Genomic DNA, 18,793 nt, shown 5'->3' with positions numbered 1-18,793 from the left:
GTACTTTTCCTTCATAATTTTACCACAATTGGTAAATATATCTTTATTTGTATTATTTGTTTGCTGTTTCCTGAGATTGTGAAATCCAGGAGGGCAGAGCCAAGGTCAGTCTTGATATTTGCTTTTCCTCACCCCCACCCACTCACTTAGAATATTGTCCGGCACATAGCAGATGCTCAATAAATATTTGTTGGATGAAATGAATGAGTGCATTAAGTGATTGAGAACTTTGCCCTGTGTATTAGGAGTAGCTGTGAATATCTACTTAAAATCTGGATAAGTGCTATTAAAGCTGGGACTAAAAGCAGTTGCCTCAAGTATTTCAGCCACAGGCTCTCTTCAAGCCTCACCTGCTACTCTCCACCCTGTAACGTGTAGTTTTCATCCAAACAACCTGTGCTCCTGGCAATATACCTAACAATCGCAGACCAAATAAACAGAATTGTGGCATGGACTCTAAACGTGTGCACGTGTGCATCCCCAGCCCGGAATATGACGCCGGTGGCTCATTAGCTCTATTCAGGCCTGCTAAGTGTACCCCCTCCCTCGTAGACCTGGGGGCTCGCACACCCACCGCTAGGAAGCGCAGGCTCCCGCCTCTGCTACAATCTTCCGTACAGCATGGCGGCTCCTAAGGCAGCGGCCCAAGCCAGAGTCTTCCGTACGACAGGGATGCCCACAGAAAGGGAACCTCAACCCCTTCCGCCCAGCTACCGGAAGTTCCCATTTGAAACAGAGGCTGGCGGCGCGGCGGTTGCTGTGGAGCATCTTTTGAACCACCGTAACGAAGACTGCGGGCGGGAGCGGCTGGCGCCTGGGTTCGGCTCTCCCGGGGCGAGGGACTGGGCTGGGTGTCGGGGGCGGACGGGATGGGGGGAGAATGAAGGATTTTCTCGTTCTCGACCCGAGCCAGGGCCGGCCAGGCCGCGCTCTCCCCCCAGGCCCTCCATTTGCTCGGGTCCCTTGGCCCAGCGCTGGGTAACATTCACTTTGCACCTCCCAGGGCCCAGCCGTGCCGCGTCGTTACGATGGCCAGTGTGGTTAAGACAGTGTACAGCCTGCAGACCCCCTCTGTGCTGAGCGGCAGCCTGCCCGCAGGTGGGTGTCCACGTCGGCCCCGGGGACTGCGGACCCGTCAGGGGTGGTCAGGCTGGGGAGGGTGGGGATCTGGTCGGTGGCTGGGAATTGGAGACGCGGACAAGCGGAGGGCATTTCGTCAGCTCCAACAACCAACTAGCCCCCCCAGAACCAGGCTGTGTAGGAAGGGCAATGTGATAAGATTATAGACCTGCCCTGCCGCTCCACCTTCCCGCCACCCACCTTCCGTGCTGCACTCATCAGTTGGATTCAAGTTGCTGGTTGTACCATATTATTCCCATTCAGCTAGAAATCCCTTTTAAACAAGTTATCAGTTTTATTTGCGGACTTGGGCTATCTTCAGGGACTGGGTTTGTTGTTAGGGAGGCGACATTTGAGAAGTGGAATACTTAGTAGGAAGCACTAGGATTCTTTGTTCATTTACATCTGCAGTGTCTCTCATTAGCACATACTCAATAAACACTTGTTGAATGAAGTGGGAGAGAAGAGTCAGGCCTAACCAGAGTATTTTGAGAACCCTGAGAGAAGGGAGAGACATGATTAAAAACAAAATCAATTGCTTTGCCATCTTGCTTTGTGTTACTTTGCTTGTGGTTGAAAGTCATCTCATAGGGTCTGCAGTCATCAAACTGCCTAATCTAGAGATTATAGCACAAAATAAGCTTCAGACATCAGAAAACTGTTGTGAGAGATTATGGAACAGCTATCTATGATCTCTTTCCAGATGTCTCCATGTAGCTGGTTGAGCAGTGGTAGGACTGATCTGTGGAAAATAGGCTTTTCTCCAAAGGCTTAAAGGGTTTGTCTTGCCTGGCTTCAGAATACCTGAATGGTGTTCTGGCACTGGCAGGGATTAGGAGTTGCTGGAAAAACTGGAGCCGGTTTCCTCTCACAGCTCTGCTGTCTTTCCCTCAGAGAGCAGTGCCCCTCCGTTGGCAGGCAGTGACTGGCTGTCCCAGCCAAGTTGGAAGTTTTCATCTCTTTGCTTTCTATCTCTGTCCCAGCTTTATGATCATATGTAACTGCAACAGTTTAAATTTTTAAAGCTGTATCCCAGGTTTTTTGTTTTGATTTTGGGCATGGGTTGGTTGTTTTTAAGCTTCATTGTTTTTGAATAGGTAATATATGCACGTGTTAAAAAATCAAAAGTTTTTTTTTACATTCTTACCTTCCTTGACACCAGCCATCCAATTCTCCTCCTTAGCGTCTTCTTCCATTTTTAGGAGACATCATTGTTAAATCCTACTAAATTTTTTCTACGATGCAATGCTTAGGTTTTAGCAAATATGAGTTATTAGAACTGATTCGTCAATGAAGAGTATTAATTTTTATCAGTTTACTGTTAAGTTCTACATGGGTTAGATTTGTAATTGTGTATAATTTACTGATACTTGAGTAAAAAGATTATATTCCTACAAAGTTACCTTTTACTTTAAACACCTCAAAAAGAACTCTTTTAATATTTGCTTTGTGGGTAGAATATCTAAAACAGAGAGTGCAGGTGCCCTACCAGTAAGTGTACGGTATATGAAATAATTTGTTAACCTGAGAAACGATACTTACTCCAAACTGTTGTGCAGCTAGAGTTATCTCAAAATAAAATCTTTATTTAATACAAATACAAAATTTCCTAATCTCTGTGATCTGGTGTTTTTACCCTATTTCTTCAACTTGATTTAATTGTAATGACTCTTAATTTAGGTCAAGCTTTTAAGCCATTTTACAGTGAACAGAGTGAAACAATAATCTAGAAAAGCCAGGGTGGGGGTGGGGATGCTTAATTCCAGAATAAGTTACTTAAATTTGCTGTGGAATGCAAATGGTAGATAGACAGTGTGTGGTGGTGGGGGTTGGTATAGGATTAGGGGGAAAATGCTCTTCCCTGGGGAAGAAGAGTGTCATAACAGGGCCATTTTTCTGGTTATCCGGCAATGGCCTAGCAAGATCAGAATAGAATGCCAAGTAGGGAACCTCTAAATTTAATGAAGGATAAACAAATTAAAAGGGCTGGTGGTAGAGGCAATCAGCATGGAAGAGGCAAAGAAGACCAGGGAGGTAATTTAGAGATGAAGGTCTGTGAAACAGCCCATGAAACTGTGTTTCATTTATTCAGCAAGCAGTTATTGAACCTCTCTTCATATGGCAGATACTGTACGAGGTTCTGGGGACACTAAGATGTATCTTAGGGTGGTTTGGAAGACATTCTGGTAAAAACAACTAAGCAACAGAAGAAAAACTCAAAGCAGCTTGAGTGTTGCCTTACAAGAGTGTGAAGAGTGCTTTGGGAGCTTAACAAGATGATACAAGGATTCAGCTCTGTTTTGCCTGCTAACTTCCATACTGCCTTTCATTTAGCTCTTTGCTTCTATCAGTCTTCACTGTTCACATCTATACTCATACCCTCCAGCCATTCAGTTTGATGTATCATCAAGTTTTGCCTACTCTCAAACATGCTGTACTGTCACATATTAAAAATTTTATTTCTATTGCAAATTAGTCTAGAAGTTTTATTCTTTTTAATCTTCACAAATTGAGATCGGCCAGAATGAAAACAAAGGTTTATGACCATTTAGAATGGAGTTCTGATTGTTACAGGATTGCAACTGTTGGGTCATGATGCTTGAGGTTTCACCCTCCTGTTTTCCTTTGCAGATGCACAAACTCGAGCTACTTCTAAGAGTCTGTTACCTGTTAGGACCAAAGAAATTGATGCTTCCAGACATCTTAATTCAGGAGGTTCAGAGAATGATATTACAAAAATCACCAAATCAAGACGAGAGAATGGGTGAGAGCAGATCATTGGTATCCAATCAGAATATCTTGCTAGAAATTGCTCAGTACCAAGAATTAGAAAATAGGTTTTGATTTGAGGTGATGGGTATGCTAATTACCTTAATTTGATCATTGCCCATTGTACATGTGTGCCTGTATATCTCAGTGTACCTCATAAATATATATAATTATTATGTGTCAATTAAAACAATAAATTTAATAAAATGGGAAAAAATGGGGTTTTGGGGAGCACAAGGCTCCTGAACAACTGACTTGTAGTCCGTGACCTGGAGCAGTGCAGCATTGCTGACCTGTTTGTCAGAACCCTCTGTGTTGATCTGTTCTGAAGAGTCACAACAAGGGATATGGTAAGGGATATTCTTTCCTCTCTCACCACTTGCTCTGAGTGTATACAAATGGCAGTACAGTGGTCAAACACCAGCCCTAAGTGGTAGCCGTGAGGTGTGGAGGCTAGTTGTTTGTCTAGGTCGCTGGTCTGAACATATTCCAGCCCCAACATAGTGTGTATGTGTGTCCCCTACCCAGCATTCAGTTCCTAGGTGAGTGAGGTTGGCATGAGATAGCTATACCATCTTGAACAGGAGCAGGTCTATCAGGTTGTTTGGAGAGCCCGTTCCCTATTAATAAGCCTTTTTCTATGCTGAAACAAACACATGGGCCCTCAGAGCTCTCTAGCCTGTGCTGTTTGCCTTGGATGTAATCTCTGGTTCTTTGCTCAGAAACTCAAGCCCTTTGATATGCCCTGTTTGCGACACGTAACAGCAGTATACTATGATTCTATGATTAGTTTCTTTGTTTTTGCTTCTCTAGGCAGATGAAAGCTGCAGACACTGCCATTAGGAGGAACACCAGGAAGGGGTAAGCTTCAGGGTAAATGAACTTGGCTGCTGTTTTAGGGTAGTGGGTCTCAGTCCTTGTTGTATATCAGAATTACACGTGGGACTTATTTCATATCTTACGGTCTGGGTGCCGCCCCAGAAACCTGAGAGGAATTTTCAGGGTTGAGGCACAGCCAGTTGTGAGAACCACTATCAGGGCAAGAATCAGTAGTGCTGCCATCTTGAGTCCCAGACAAGAGTTTTTTGGGCTCTTTAAGACCACTGCTGATTGGAAATCAAACCCAGCTATGGCCCATCAACAGGAGTGTGAAACTTTCAGGATAGGAAGGGCTGCATATGGTTAGTGATCTTGAGATGAATATTGTGGTTGTGGTGGTGAAATCCTGGAGAAAGATCCATCTTTCTGAGGCTAGCTTGGAAGTTTTGCAATCTTGAAAACAGAAATAATAAGCTGAAAAGTCTGTACAAATAGGTTCTATTATTTGGGCGTGTCTTAAAAGTTTTGAAGACAAAATACTGGCAAGAAAGACTGAGAACTTTGAAAAGGTTTAATATTGAGGATGATAATGGCTATCTGTTAAATGTTTCCCTAGGGATGGCTGTTTAGCTCACTTGGTTAAAGCAAGATGTTACAACACCAAAGTGAAGGGTTCAGATCGCCCTACCAGCCAGCCACCAACAAAAAATAAATAAAAATGTTTACCTGTGTCAGTATCAGGGCTAAGAATTGTACATGTATTTTCTCTTTTATTCTTCATAACAATAATATTATGAGATGTGGGTATTATTCCAATTCTAGAAATAGGAAACAGAGCCTCAGGGAGGTTGTGCAACTCACTGAAGGTCATATATCAGTATGTAATGAAGCCAGGATTCGAACCCGTTTGTGTAACTCGATAGCCCATACTCTTAATCTCTCCACCTTTTCATATAAGTACCACTACTATTATAGCTACAAACCATTGGGCAAGCAGAAATTAGAGGAAGAGCTCAAGGATAAGAACCAGCTCTTAGAGGCCGTCAACAAGCAATTGCACCAGAAGTTGATTGAAACTCAGGTAAGAGACTCACCAGACCTCTGTCATCACCTGCCCACTGGTCAATGCACATGCAATCCTGATGGATGGCCCCGGGAGTGGGAGAAAACTTATAATCCCCAGCTGCCCGAGGGCAGAAAGAGAAGAAGCCAGGCTTATACTGTGGCTGTCCAAGAGCAAGAACATGAAAAACAGCCACTCCTGAGGAGTGGGAGAGTTCCTGATTTGCCTGTGTGACACTCCAATAGGGAGAGCTGAAGGACCTGACCCAGAAGGTGGAGCTGCTGGAGAAGTTTCAGGACAACTGTTTGGCAATTTTGGAGAGCAAGGGCCTCAACCCAGGTAAGAGACAGCACACAGCTACCTTCACAGGAATCAGTGCATGTGCCCCTTCTTAGGTTGGCTTCAGCAGCGCAGCATCAGCCAGCCCAGGGTTTGCTTAGCAAAGCCCTAAAGGTTTTGGGGAGCGTCTCTTTGTTCTCACTTGATGTTGACTTTGCCTGACCAACAGAATTTCAGATTACTAGAAAGAGTCTGTTAGGAGAAAATATTTTGGCAGTTTGTGTGTTGCCCAAAGACTGTAAGAGGGCTTCAGACTGAGTTGAAGAGCCAGAGAATGCCTAGTAAAGGGGCCCAGGCCACTTTTAATTCATGATTCCTGTCTTTGAATGGAACTGGTTAACCTGTCATTTGAAGTTTAGGATGCTGTTTATGGTCACCATAAACATTTTGTATGATTTTAATTTACTATGTGCATGCACTGTTATCAAAAATAATAATTTTTTAAGGTCTGAAAGGCTTTTGAAAATAGTTTTGTGTATTGTAAACAAAACAAAAAAATCAACCTATACATTTTCTTTGGACAAACTTTGCACTGGGCTAAGGAGAAAGCAGAATGAATTTTTGGTCATATCCAAACCTAGAGAGAAAGGAGGTAAAATACAGCTCTGGAGGGAAGACAAGACCCTGCCAAGGCAAGAGGGAAGAAAGTCCAGGACCAGACATTGAGAGAGGTTTCCCTCATGAACACTCCTATACTTGTCCATGGAGGGGTTTTGTTTTATTTTGTTTAAGGTGCAGTTCCCTAAGTGAGGCTAACTTTGTTGTACCCATCAGTTTCAGGCGGTGAGACCCCAGCATCACAGCAAGAATCCACTACAGATCACACAGACTCTATGGTGAGGGCCAAGTGACTGTAGGACTCTGTAAATCTAAGAAGGTCTCTGCTATATGCTCAACAAACCCCAAGAAGCAGCCTTTGGTTATCCATGATAGTAGAAGAGGGCAGAGGGAACACTCAAAATAACATATTTTACTTGAAAGATAGCTTTGTGCTCACAAGTATAAGTGAGTGGGAACTGAAAATGTACTACTTTAAAACACACAGAATGGAGTGAACCTGTATAGAGAGCTTTCTGGTTTCTCCATTCTATACTTTACCAAATTTCTCCCCTTACTCCTTTGCCGAGAAGTGTATGCTGCAAAGGTCCAACCTGTTAAATTTGAATTCTCAGCTTCTTTTTGGTTCCTTCCCTAAAGTAGGAAGGTAATTGTTTGGGCTTAAAGTCTGTTGAACTTTCCCAGGAAGATCAATTGTCATCTTAGGATCACAGACTACTAGATATGGAACTCCCACAGGCTATTAGTCACCCCTTCTTTGGCGACTAAATTTTGTTCATAAGGTTTGTGTAGCATAGAGCACATTGTAGTGGGATAATCTGGCTGTTCTATGGACTGAGTTTCTCAAAGGGGCCCAATAGAGAGCCCGGCGGGTACAGTAGTCTACTCAATAAGTAACTGAATGAATGGAGAGGATGTTAGCCATCATCGAATTCCCTTCTCATTTTTTATAAAGATTTGTTTACTTGTGCTTTCCTCTTAGTTGCTGTTAGAAACTTTGCAAGGTGAGCTGAAGCTTTTTAATGAAACAGCCAAAAAGCAGATGGAGGAGTTACAGGTGAGAGGCAGATATCACCCTAAGGCAAGATTACCATTTCCTACCACAATAAATAGATTTATGGAGGAGTTCTTTTTCCTATTTTTCTATTTATTTTTAATAAACTTCTGAAATAATTATAGATTTACAGAAAAATTGTAAAGATAATACAGAAAATTTAATTCCCCTAATATTAACATCTTACATTATCCTAATACATTTGTCAAAACTATGAAAGCAACATTGGTGTATTACTATTAACTAAATTCCAAGATTTCATTTGGATTTCTCTAGTTTTTTCCATTAGTTTTCTTTTCTGTTCCTGAGAACCCTTTAGAAATGTTCACATCTCCGGGCCAGCCCGTGGCTCACTCGGGAGAGAGTGTGGTGCTGATAACACCAAGGCCATGGGTTCGGATCCTATATAGGGATGGCCAGTTAGCTCACTGGCTGAGCATGGTGCTGACAGCACCAAGCCAAGGGTTGAGATCCCCTTACTGGTCATCTTTTTTTAAAAAAAAAAAAAAAGAAATGTTCACATCTCCAGGGCATAAGGCAATGTGCAACACAAGAGGTTGCTCAAAGTTGAGAGTAGAGACCTACATGTAACGAACGATGTGGACACTTGATATCTCAAGGAGACCTGCAGTAAGAAACCCACATTTTGGGGTCTGGAGTGCTTCAGATTGCTTGGATAAATCATGGGATATCTCACTGAAACTAGAGGATTTCATTACTCCAGTTTAGATACAGGTGTCCGTAGTATAGAGGGACAATTCCTAAAACCAGCACGGATAAACAGAATTTAAGATAGAAAATACAATGTCTATCAGTATTCCAGTGGTCTTCCTCAATGGAATAGAAGCAGAATGTGGTGTAGTGGGTATTGTCTTTTCTGTGAGTCAAAAGTTTTGCGTGTGTGTGTTTTGGTTTTGTTTTGTTTGTTTGTTTGTTTTTAAATATCTTCCCATGCAGGCTTTAAGGGTAAAATTGAAAATGAAAGAAGAAGAAAGGACACGATTCCTAGAACAGCAAACCTTATGTAACAATCAAGTAAATGATTTTACAACAGCCCTTGAGGAAATGGAGCAGCTATTAGAAATGTAATAAAAAGCAAGTGGCCAGATGGCTCCCTCTTGGGGATAAACTCTCAGAGGAAGCCACTTGGAAAATCATCTTGGCCATGATCTTCTGGGACTCACCATCCCCAGAATGAAAAGAGTTTCTGCAGTAGGATTAAGGACAGTTTATGTTGGAATAGTGGTTCCTCCTCTAAGCAGATTTTCCCAACCTTCAGATTGGTCAGCTCTCCTAAGCCTCAGATGTAGATAATTGAATCCCGTAAGAGGGGGATATGGAAGCATTGACCTCCCAGGCAACGAAGCAGCACACCATTAGGATCAGGAGACTAAACCATCTATAGCCAGAGGCCCTAAAAGGTCACCTTCAGATTGGCATGAAGAAAACCTTAATTACATTGGAGCACAGGCACACCACAGGAGACATCATTGAGGAGCCATGCTGTCGCCTTCTAACTTGGAACACATTCTGTCTCATCTGGGTTGGACTTCTGTACCTCATTGTTAATTTATGAACTTTAAGTTGCTTGAAGTGTTTTTGGCTTAATAAAGGGGGTGAAGGTATATTTAGTAATAACACCTACCTGAAACAATACACCTTGGAGTTTTTAATCTAGTTCTAAATCACTTCTGTTTTGGGTTTTTTTAGTGCTACTTTTAAAATAAATATTTTTGTAGACATTCTGACTGTAACATTGAAGAATGAAAATAGTCTTTTAGCCTAAATATGTCAACTGAACATTATTGAAACTAGTTAAACTCAAGATATTCTAACATTTCAGGGTATTTACAGTTTAAAAGATTATTTACTCCCCCCCAAAAAATTACCCAAGTTTGTGATTTGCATTAATGGCAAAAAAAAAAAAAAAAAAAAAGAAAGAAAGAAAGTTATGCCTCCTTCTTAGAAGGAGAGGGTGGGAAACTCATTTATGGGTTCCTCACTTCTTGCCATACCTCCCTACCTCTCTAATTTACTCCTAGTAATGTAACTATCTGTTTTTTGGGAGCAGGGTTGACATCTGGCCAGTATGGGAATCCAAACCCTTCCCTAGCCAGCCAGGAATGTAACTATCTGAATGCTTATCATTACTCATCTTTCCCATTGTAAAGACCCTATTGGGTCCTGGCCTGGCCTCACAGGGGACTTTGGCCCCAGGGTTCCACTTAGCACCACCACCCGGCAGCCCTCCTGCTTTTTCTTTTCTTTCCTCTTTGGCTTCTGCTACTCCATGTGTCTTTTGTACATATGAAGGTATTCTGGGTGCTTGATCTGAAGCCTGAATATATATTACAGGAATTCAGCAAGGGGTGGCAGTTCAGCTCATTTGGTTAGAACACCAAGGTCAAGGGTTTGGATCCCCATGCCAGCCAGCTGCCAAAAAATCCCCCAGCAAATGTTGATTTACACTCTCCGCTTTGTTATATACAACAGGAAACTTTAATGTAGCATGACATTCTTAACTTCAAAGATGCCTACAGCTTGTTTGGGAAACAAAATGTGCAGGTGGTATACCAGTTATATAACAAAAGGCTAAATGCTAGTGGTCAGTTGCAGGCTATTGAGAGGATTCAGGGTGAGAGGGGATTATGTCTGTCACTTAACTGAGCACTTGTAATATGCCACACATGGTGCTTATATACATTCCTGTTTATGTATATTTTCATGTAATTCTCATTACCACCGTACAAGGTAAGTATTATTACCCCCTTTTCCAGCTGAAGAAGTCTCAGAGAAATTAAGTTGATTTGCCCTAAGTCAAACAACAGGCAAGTATTGGAGAAAGATTTGAGCCAGGGAACAATGGGGATGGAAGGTACCAGAAGTTCTGAAGAACCTTGAATATCAGCCAAGAAGGGTGGATTTTTATTATCTAGGCCAGAGGTTTCCAAATTTTCTCAGTTTGTTGTGCCCTTAGTGTCTGATTTTATATATTTTTAAAATTATTATGTCTCATTTTTTTTATGACACACCAAAGGGAATACATAATGGTTCTATTTTGTTAAGTCTTTAGGTCCAAACAATAAGTATTTCTATCCTAACAACTTAGTAGGTGTTTGAAAAAGCAATACACATAAATCTAAAGAAAATATATTTTTCTTTTTTAAATAACTACAATTATTTACTAATGGGATTTTGGGCACTGCGCAACTTCTCAAACCTTGGAATCAAATTGGACATTGCTACCTTCATTTCCTGTTTGATGTTGAAAGGAATGTAGCACTAATGCTGAAACTTACCTACTTCGGGCTAGTAGTTGACATGATGTCTAACAGGTGTCCAGTGTCACTGTGATTCCCTCTAAAGTTTAAAATATTCCATGGCATCCCTGTGGGTTTGCTGTGGTGCCCCAGGATGCCTTGGTTCACAATCGGGGAACCACCGATCTAGGCAATAAGGAATCTGACAGATTTTGAGCAGGCAACCATCGCAATGAGCGTTTTAGAAAAATGAATCTGGCATTGGTATTAAAGGTGGATGATAGCAAGATTAAGAGAATAGAGTTAATGGCATCAAGAAAATGTAATACAGAAATAAGTGTGTTAGGGCTATGACAGCAAAGTTGTAAAGAAAGTTTCAAAACACAAACTACGGGAATTAATGGTATGGTGGTGTGAGGGAAAGGAATCATTATGCAGAGGTTTTGGACAAGGGTGACAGAATAATAATTGGTTATAAAAATTAGAATATTCTGGGGCTGGCGGGTTGGCTGACTTGGTTAGAGCCAGTGCTGATAACACCAAGCACCAGGATCATGGGTTTGGACCCTGGTACTGGCCAGCTCTAACCAACAACTATCCAACCAGCCTTGTAAAAAAGTTATGCCCAGCATCTCACCCAGTGCCTGGCAAAGGTACTCAAGTCCTGGTGGTGATATTAAAGTTCAAACGTATCTTGGCAAAATGTTCTCTTCATAATCTTGCCCCCAACTTCTACTCCACCATCCCCTCTCTCCACCTCCAAACAGAGTGCCCTGTTCTTTCATGCCTTTGCAAGCCTCAGATACTCAACTTCCCTCTGAACTAGGAACTCACAACTTTGACTCAGGCTCAAATTACAACCATCTTAAAACAAAACCAGAAAAAGCTCCACCCTCATCCCCTCTGGCTGCCACCTATACTGTATTCACAGCTAAACTCCTCAAGAAGTGTGTTTACTCACTGTTTTCTTCCTTTTCCAATATGGCTTAAAAATACACACTACCGGCCAGCCACCAAAAAACAAAAACAAAAAAACCCCATTCATGTGAGGCAGCTGGAGGAGGCAAATTCATACTGAAAGAATGGAGAATAGCCTGAGGGGCTGAGGACTGGAAGGAAAGAGGAGTTATTGTTTAATGGCTACTGAGTTTCTACTTAGGATGGTGAAAAGGTTCTGACAATGGATAGTGGTGATGGTTGTATTACATTGTGAATGTACTTAATGCCACTTAATTGTACATTTAAAAAAATGGTTAAGATGGCAAATTTTATGTTATATATATTTGACCACAACTAAAGAAAAAGAAATATATTGAGGCTTAACAAAGTGCACTAACCTTAAGTGTACAGGTAGGTAAATTACTGCCCCCCTTCCAGAGGTTAGCACTACTCTTGACAGAAAATCACCATCCATTACTATTGTCTTTTCATAAGCTTCATATAAATGGACTTACACAGTGTATAAGTCCAACTTGATGTCTGTGTAATTCTTCCATATTGTTGAGTGTATCAGTACTTACCTGTTCAGCCTATGGATATTTGTTTCCATGTTCTGACTTTTAAAAAAACTGCACTAATTTCTCTTGAGTAGATACCCATGAGTAGACTTGCTGAATCATAGGGTAGGCAACTCAAAACAGTTTTCCAAGGTAAAGGTAGCTGTTTATACTACCACAAGCAATGTATAAGAGTTGGAGATTTTGTCATAGTCTTTAAAAAAAAAAAAAAAAAAAAACTTTATTTTAGAACAATTTTAGATTTACAGAAAAGTTGCAAAGATAGTTCAGAGAGTTTCCACATATACCCCCCAACCAATTTCCCCTAATGTTAACATCTTGCATTATAAGATGGTACTTTTTTTTTCAAAACTAGGAAACCAACATTGGCACATTATTATTAACAAAACTCCAAATTTTATTTGGATTTCACTAGTATGCCTACTAAAGTTCTTTTTCTGTTCCAGGATCTCATCCAGGATACCATATTGTATTGAGTCATCATTTCTCCTTAGTCTCCTCTGGTCTGTGACAGTTTCTCAATCTTTTCTTATTTTTTGTGACCTTGACAGTTTTGGAGTACTGGTCAGATATTTTGTAGAATATCCCTCAACTTGGATCTGTCTGATTTTTTTTTTTTTTTTTTTTTCATGATTAGACTATGGCTATGGGTTTGGGGGAAGAATAGCACATAAGTGAAGTGTCTTCATCACATATCCCCGGTACATGATATCAACTTGACTTGTTGCTAGTGATGATAAACTTGATCACTTGGTTAAGGCAGTGTTTGCCAGGCTTCTCCACTGTAAAGTTACTATTTTTCCCTCTCCATACTCTCTTTAGAAGTAAGTCACTAAGTCCAGCCCACACTCAAGAGGGAGAGAAGTTAAGTCCCACCTCCTAGAGGGAGAACTATCCATCTATCTGTCTATATTATTTGGAATTCTTCTATAACAAGGATTTGTCCCTCCTCCCCCCATTTATAAGAGTGTGGATATATTTTTCTTTATACTTTGATTAATAATCCAATTTTACATTGTTTTATTGCTCAAAGCTCTATTGTTTTACCTTTCACATTAAGACCTACAATACGGGCCGGCTCGTGGCTCACTTGGGAGAGTGTGGTGCTGATAACACAAGGTCACAGGTTCGGATCCCTATAGGGATGGCCAGTTAGCTCACTTGGGAGAGCGTGATGCTGACAACACCAAGCCAAGGGTTAAGATCCCCTTACCGGTCATCTTTAAAAAAAAGAAAAGACCTACAATACATTTTAAGTTGAATTTTGTATGTGGTGCAAACTACAAGTTAAGATTAATTTTTTTTTCCATACAGATATTCAATTGCATCAGGACGACTTATTGAAAAAACCGTCCTTTTCCCACTGAATTATAATTAAGAGTTTGTCATAAATCAAGTGACTCAAGGTGTGGATCTGTTTCTGGACTCTATTTCATCCCATTGATCTTCATCTATTCCTGCACCAATACCACACGATATTAATTTCTGTATGTTTATAAAACATCTTAGTTTCTGGTAGTGTAAGTCTCCATCTTCTTCAGAATTTCCTTTGCTATTCTAGGTCTTCTGTATTTCCATATACATTTTAAAATCAGCTTTACAATTTCTATTTTTAAAAAGCCTGTTGGGATTTTGGTTAGGATTATAGTGCATCTGTAGATCAATGTGAGGAGAACTGACAACAATACTGAAACTTCTAATCCATCAACATGGTATACCTCTTCATTTATTAAAGTCTTTAATTTCCCTCAGTGGTTTTTTATAATTTTCAGTGTCAAAGTTGTGCACCTCTTTCATTGGGTTGACTCCTATGTGATCAATGTTTTTACTGCTTTTGTAAATTATGTTTTTAAAATCTCATTTTCTGAGTGTTGCTAGCCCAAAAAGTGGATGAAAGAGGCAGAATGGTATTGTAGGGGCCAAGGCAAAACTTCTTCTTCATCCCTGAAGGTTCATTAATAAAAATCACTGACAAATTAGATCGATATGAAGATAAGGCATAACAAATTTTATTTAACATGCCAGGAGGGGCAAAGCATGAGGGAATCCCATGAGAGTAATTTCTAATTTCCCATTAAGGTCCAGATGTTTAATACCCCTTTTCATAGGGAAAGGGGAGAAGGGAATGTAGGAGTAAATTATTTTTAGGGAGACACAATGGGCCTAGAGAACATACAGTGGCCTAGCATAGAGTCTAAATGGCCCACAGAGGGCCGGCTCGTGGCTCACTCGGGAGAGTGTGGTGCTGATAACACCAAGGCCATGGGTTCGGATCCCAGATAGGGATGGCCGGTTCACTCACTTTGGAGAGTGTGGTGCTGACAACACCAAGTCAAGGGTTAAGATCCCCTTACCGGTCATCTTTTAAAAAAATTAATAATAAATAAATAAATGGCCCACAGAGCCGACAATGACTGGTAAATTATTCTTTTCAAAATACTAAATGGAAAAAGAAATACTGAATGGGACCAACATAGAAGACGATGGTCTGTGGCAAAAGTTAGTTGGGTACATTGACAGACTTAAGTCTTCCTGTAATATGAGTGTATTAGTCCATTTCTGTTGCTTATAACAAAATAACTGAAACTGGATGATTTATAAAGAAAACAAAGTTTATTGCTTATAGTTTCAGAGACTAAGAAGTCCACAATGCAGGAGACACATCTGGTGAGGGTCTTGGTGGTTGCAACAGTGACCCAAGGGTCTCACATGACAGAAAATGGCAGAGCAGAGAGAGAAATAATCTCGTGCTCTCCTTTTAAAGATCTCAGAGCCACACCCCTGACCATCATTATTAATCCATTCACTACAGCACAGTCCTACAATCTAATCACCTCTTCAAGGCCCTGCCTTTCAATTGCCATACTAGGATTTCACACCATCAAAAGTTACAGTGGTAATCAAGCTACTAATACATAAAACTTGGGGGACAAAATTTGTATCAATGAGTTAAGTTAATGAATACTCATGGAAAGGACCAATGGTAATTGTCTTCTCTGGCAAATCCAGACTTTAGGCAGGTGAGGGAACAGCTTCATCCTGTGCTTTAAAGAGGACAGTGACAGAAGATTGAAAGACTGGAGGGTTGGATGAGGTTAGAGAGAACTTGAGGGTGCTCCTTTATTTCAGTATGTCAAAGCACCATATTTTGGGGTAACAGCTTTCTGCACCCCAACAGTATTCTCCTGAAAATGATATCAGGGACCCAAGCCCCACCTGGTCTATATATGGGCCAGACAAAGCCCAAAAAATCATAAATGACCTTTTGAAAGCTATTCCTAAGGTATTCGCCACCAACACTGACTGGTCTATCAAACAGTGTTATAGGCAGAGGAAAGATGAGTTTGTTATTGATTTTATTTTATTTGGTGGCTGACTGGTACAGGGATCACACCCAGGACCTTAGGTCATAATTGATTTTAAAATTCACTTAGGATCTCTTTTCTTAGGGCATTCTGGCTTCCACCAAATTGATGATACTACCCAGCCAGCTTTGGCTGCCTTCCTTGTAAATGGGCTCTTTTCCGAAGTTAGTGGGCTCATAAAAAAACAAAAGATAGGCTGGTAGGGTACAGAACTGACTGAACTAGTAATCATAGCAAAACATTTTTTATTTTTTAAAAGAAGATGACTAGTAAGGGGATCTGAACGCTTGGCCTTGGTGTTATCAGCACCACACTCTCCCAAGTGATCCACAGGCTAGCCCTATAGCAAAACAATTTGAAAGGACCTTAGAGTAAGATAAGAAAAAATCCTCCAAATTAATGACCTTACAATTACAGCAGCTCCATGGTGATCAACAACCTAGAATGATTTTGGGGTCTGCCCCAGGGCACTTCTCAAAGATCTTTTTTGGAGGGTGGGGGAGGATCTGATTCCATGATCTTGGTGTTTCTAGAACCATGCTCTCCCAAATTTGCTAACAGGCCAACCTCCCCCTGCCACACTAATCCAACATGCAAACCCTAAAACAGCAGTTTCCGAAATATTGTTGCCATTTGTGCAAGCAACCATGGCATTGGAAAAGAGACTGTCCCCAAAGATTTCAAAGTAAGCCCCAAGAAACAAGCCGTCCACCCTTTGATAATGATCTCTGTGTTAACCACCAGGACTGACAGGCCTCCGAGCAAAGCTCTAGAAAGCTTCTACCAGTTACCTATTTAAATGATCAAGGGGAGATAAAAAATTAATGAAGATTTTTTCCCCCCAATCTTGGTGGACCCCAGAGCCACTATTTCTACTTTAAACCCCTCTCTTTTGTTGTTGTTGTTTTGTTGTTGTTTGTTTTGGTTTTTTGGTAGCTGGCCAGTATGGGGATCTGAACAATCGACCTGGTCTTCCAACACCGCACTGTAACCGACAGAGCTAACTGGCCAGCCCAAACTCTACTCTTATAGGACAACCTCTCCCTCAAAGTAAAAAGGAAGTTTCAGTAGTGGAGGTATCAAATCGAGTTCAAAGGAATTCATGTTTCAGCCTATATAAGTGACTCTAGGCCCTTTTACTGAAAAGCATTCCTTTTTGCTATGTGACACAACTCTTGTTAATTCATTGGGCAGAGAGCTTCTGTCTGAGCTAAAAGGTCTGATATAATTTGCCTCTAATGGAGATTTGACTCTGAAATTTTCTGACCCACCAGAGCCAGATCTCCTAGGCACCTTGCAGTCTGTCCTAGACACAGAGGAAAGGGGCAAATGCCCCTGACCTAAGTGAAGTGCCCAATTGCTTATGGGCTACACCAATACTGACATTGGAAGAATAAAAACTGCAGAACCCACTAGAGTTCAAATAGACTCCACTAAGGCTCTTTCTAAATTCATTCAATACCCGTTAAAACCTGAGGCCATACAAGGTCTCACACCAATAATAGATTTAATCACTCAGAGCTTAATTATCCGTGTACCAGCCCTTGTAACACCCCAAATTTTACCTGTACAAAAACCCAATGGATGAAGATGGTACTTTGTCCAGGATCTGAGAGCCACTAACAGGATAATTAGTCCTCATCTCCCAGTGGCTCCAAATCCTAATACTCTGTCAAAGGTTCCCCCAGGTTCTAAATGGTTTACAGTTGTAGACCTATATTCAGCCTTGTTTAGTGTTCCAGTTGATCCCAATAGTCAATACCAGTTTGCTTTCCCCTGGAATAATCAACAATATACCTGGACAGTCATGCCACAGGGGTACACCAAGGCCCCCTCCTATTGACTCAAGTGCTCCATCAAGACCTCCTCCAGTTTCCTATAGGGTCAACTGTCCTGCAATATGTGCATGACCTCTTACTTTGTTCATCCGCTTAAGAAGGTATCCAAGCACAATTCCATCTATTTATTACAACAGCTGGCAGAAAACGGACATAAGTTCTTCTGAGACAAATTACAATTATCAACAGATATTGTTCACTATTTAGGACATGGTCTGAGTGCTACAGGCATCCAGCTATCTCCTAATAGTGTTAAGCTTACCCAGGAATTTTTCTAGACCAGTAACTAAGAAGCATCTTCACAGGTTCTTAGGTTTAGTTTGATATTGCCATCTATGGGTCCTGTAGCTCTCTAATTTTCCCCTTTGCATCTCCACTGTATGAACTCACTAAAAGCTCAGTCCTTAAACTCCTTCCTTGAGACAGCCTTTGTAAAATTAAAGAGGCATTACAAAAAACTCCTGCTTTGGGATTGCCCAATTACTCAAAACCTTTTACCCTATGTGTACATGAAAGGAATAACCAGGCCTTGGGAATGCTTGCACAGGAACATGGTGTTAAACTTAGGTACATTGCTTGTTATAGTGCTCAGTTAGACTCAGTTGCCAAGATATACCCAAATTGCCTTAAGACCATGGCTGCAGCAGAAAAACTGTTGAAACTGCTGCAGATCTGGCCTTAAATAATGATGTTTTTATCCACACACCACATACAGTACAAAGTCTTCTCAACTCTGAGGTTACTGAACATCTTTCTGTGAGCAGACTAACCTTTTATTAAATCCTTTTGCTCTTGCCTCCTAATAGTCATCCGACAGGCTGTAACAATCTCAATCCTGCTATTCTGTTGCCTTTTTCTGACTAAGGTGAACCACTATGGCTGTAAAATGATAACCTCTGAATTAATCACCCCCCAGTCCTGATCTGCAGGATGTTCCTTGCCTTGGGTTGAATGTCCTCCCAAAAGTTATTTCCCACTGTAACTGCTGAGAGTGGGAAATCCTATTATGGTAATGAAAAGTGGAGCCTTGAAGAGGTGATTAGATCGTAGGACTGTGTCATAGTGAATCGATTAAAAGTGGTGGTCAGGGGC

At 41.1% G+C, this 18,793-nt stretch overlaps 1 protein-coding gene across 3 annotated transcripts; it reads left to right on the top strand.

Moving 5' to 3' along the window:
- Positions 1 to 621: 621 nt before the first annotated feature.
- KNSTRN (kinetochore localized astrin (SPAG5) binding protein) lies at positions 622 to 13,824 on the top strand. Of its 3 annotated transcripts, XM_063090964.1 has the most exons (10): positions 622 to 818; positions 1,004 to 1,098; positions 3,751 to 3,883; positions 4,702 to 4,749; positions 5,683 to 5,788; positions 6,016 to 6,109; positions 6,884 to 6,945; positions 7,650 to 7,724; positions 12,945 to 13,001; positions 13,813 to 13,824. In XM_063090964.1, the coding sequence occupies exons 1-9, from the start codon at positions 622 to 624 to the stop codon at positions 12,972 to 12,974; spliced, it is 840 nt and encodes a 279-aa protein (XP_062947034.1). In that variant the 3' UTR covers positions 12,975 to 13,001; positions 13,813 to 13,824. The 3 variants fall into 3 exon arrangements, with proteins under 3 accessions (XP_062947034.1, XP_062947033.1, XP_062947035.1); XM_063090963.1 differs by lacking the exons at positions 12,945 to 13,001; positions 13,813 to 13,824 and adding an exon at positions 8,679 to 9,374; XM_063090965.1 differs by lacking the exons at positions 6,884 to 6,945; positions 12,945 to 13,001; positions 13,813 to 13,824 and adding an exon at positions 8,679 to 8,766.
- Positions 13,825 to 18,793: the final 4,969 nt, after the last annotated feature.

This window comes from Cynocephalus volans, chromosome 3 (assembly GCF_027409185.1).
Source record: "Cynocephalus volans isolate mCynVol1 chromosome 3, mCynVol1.pri, whole genome shotgun sequence".
NCBI lineage: Eukaryota > Metazoa > Chordata > Mammalia > Dermoptera > Cynocephalidae > Cynocephalus > Cynocephalus volans.
Note: the sequence above shows the minus strand (reverse complement) of the source record. Positions and strands in the feature narration are given on the sequence as shown.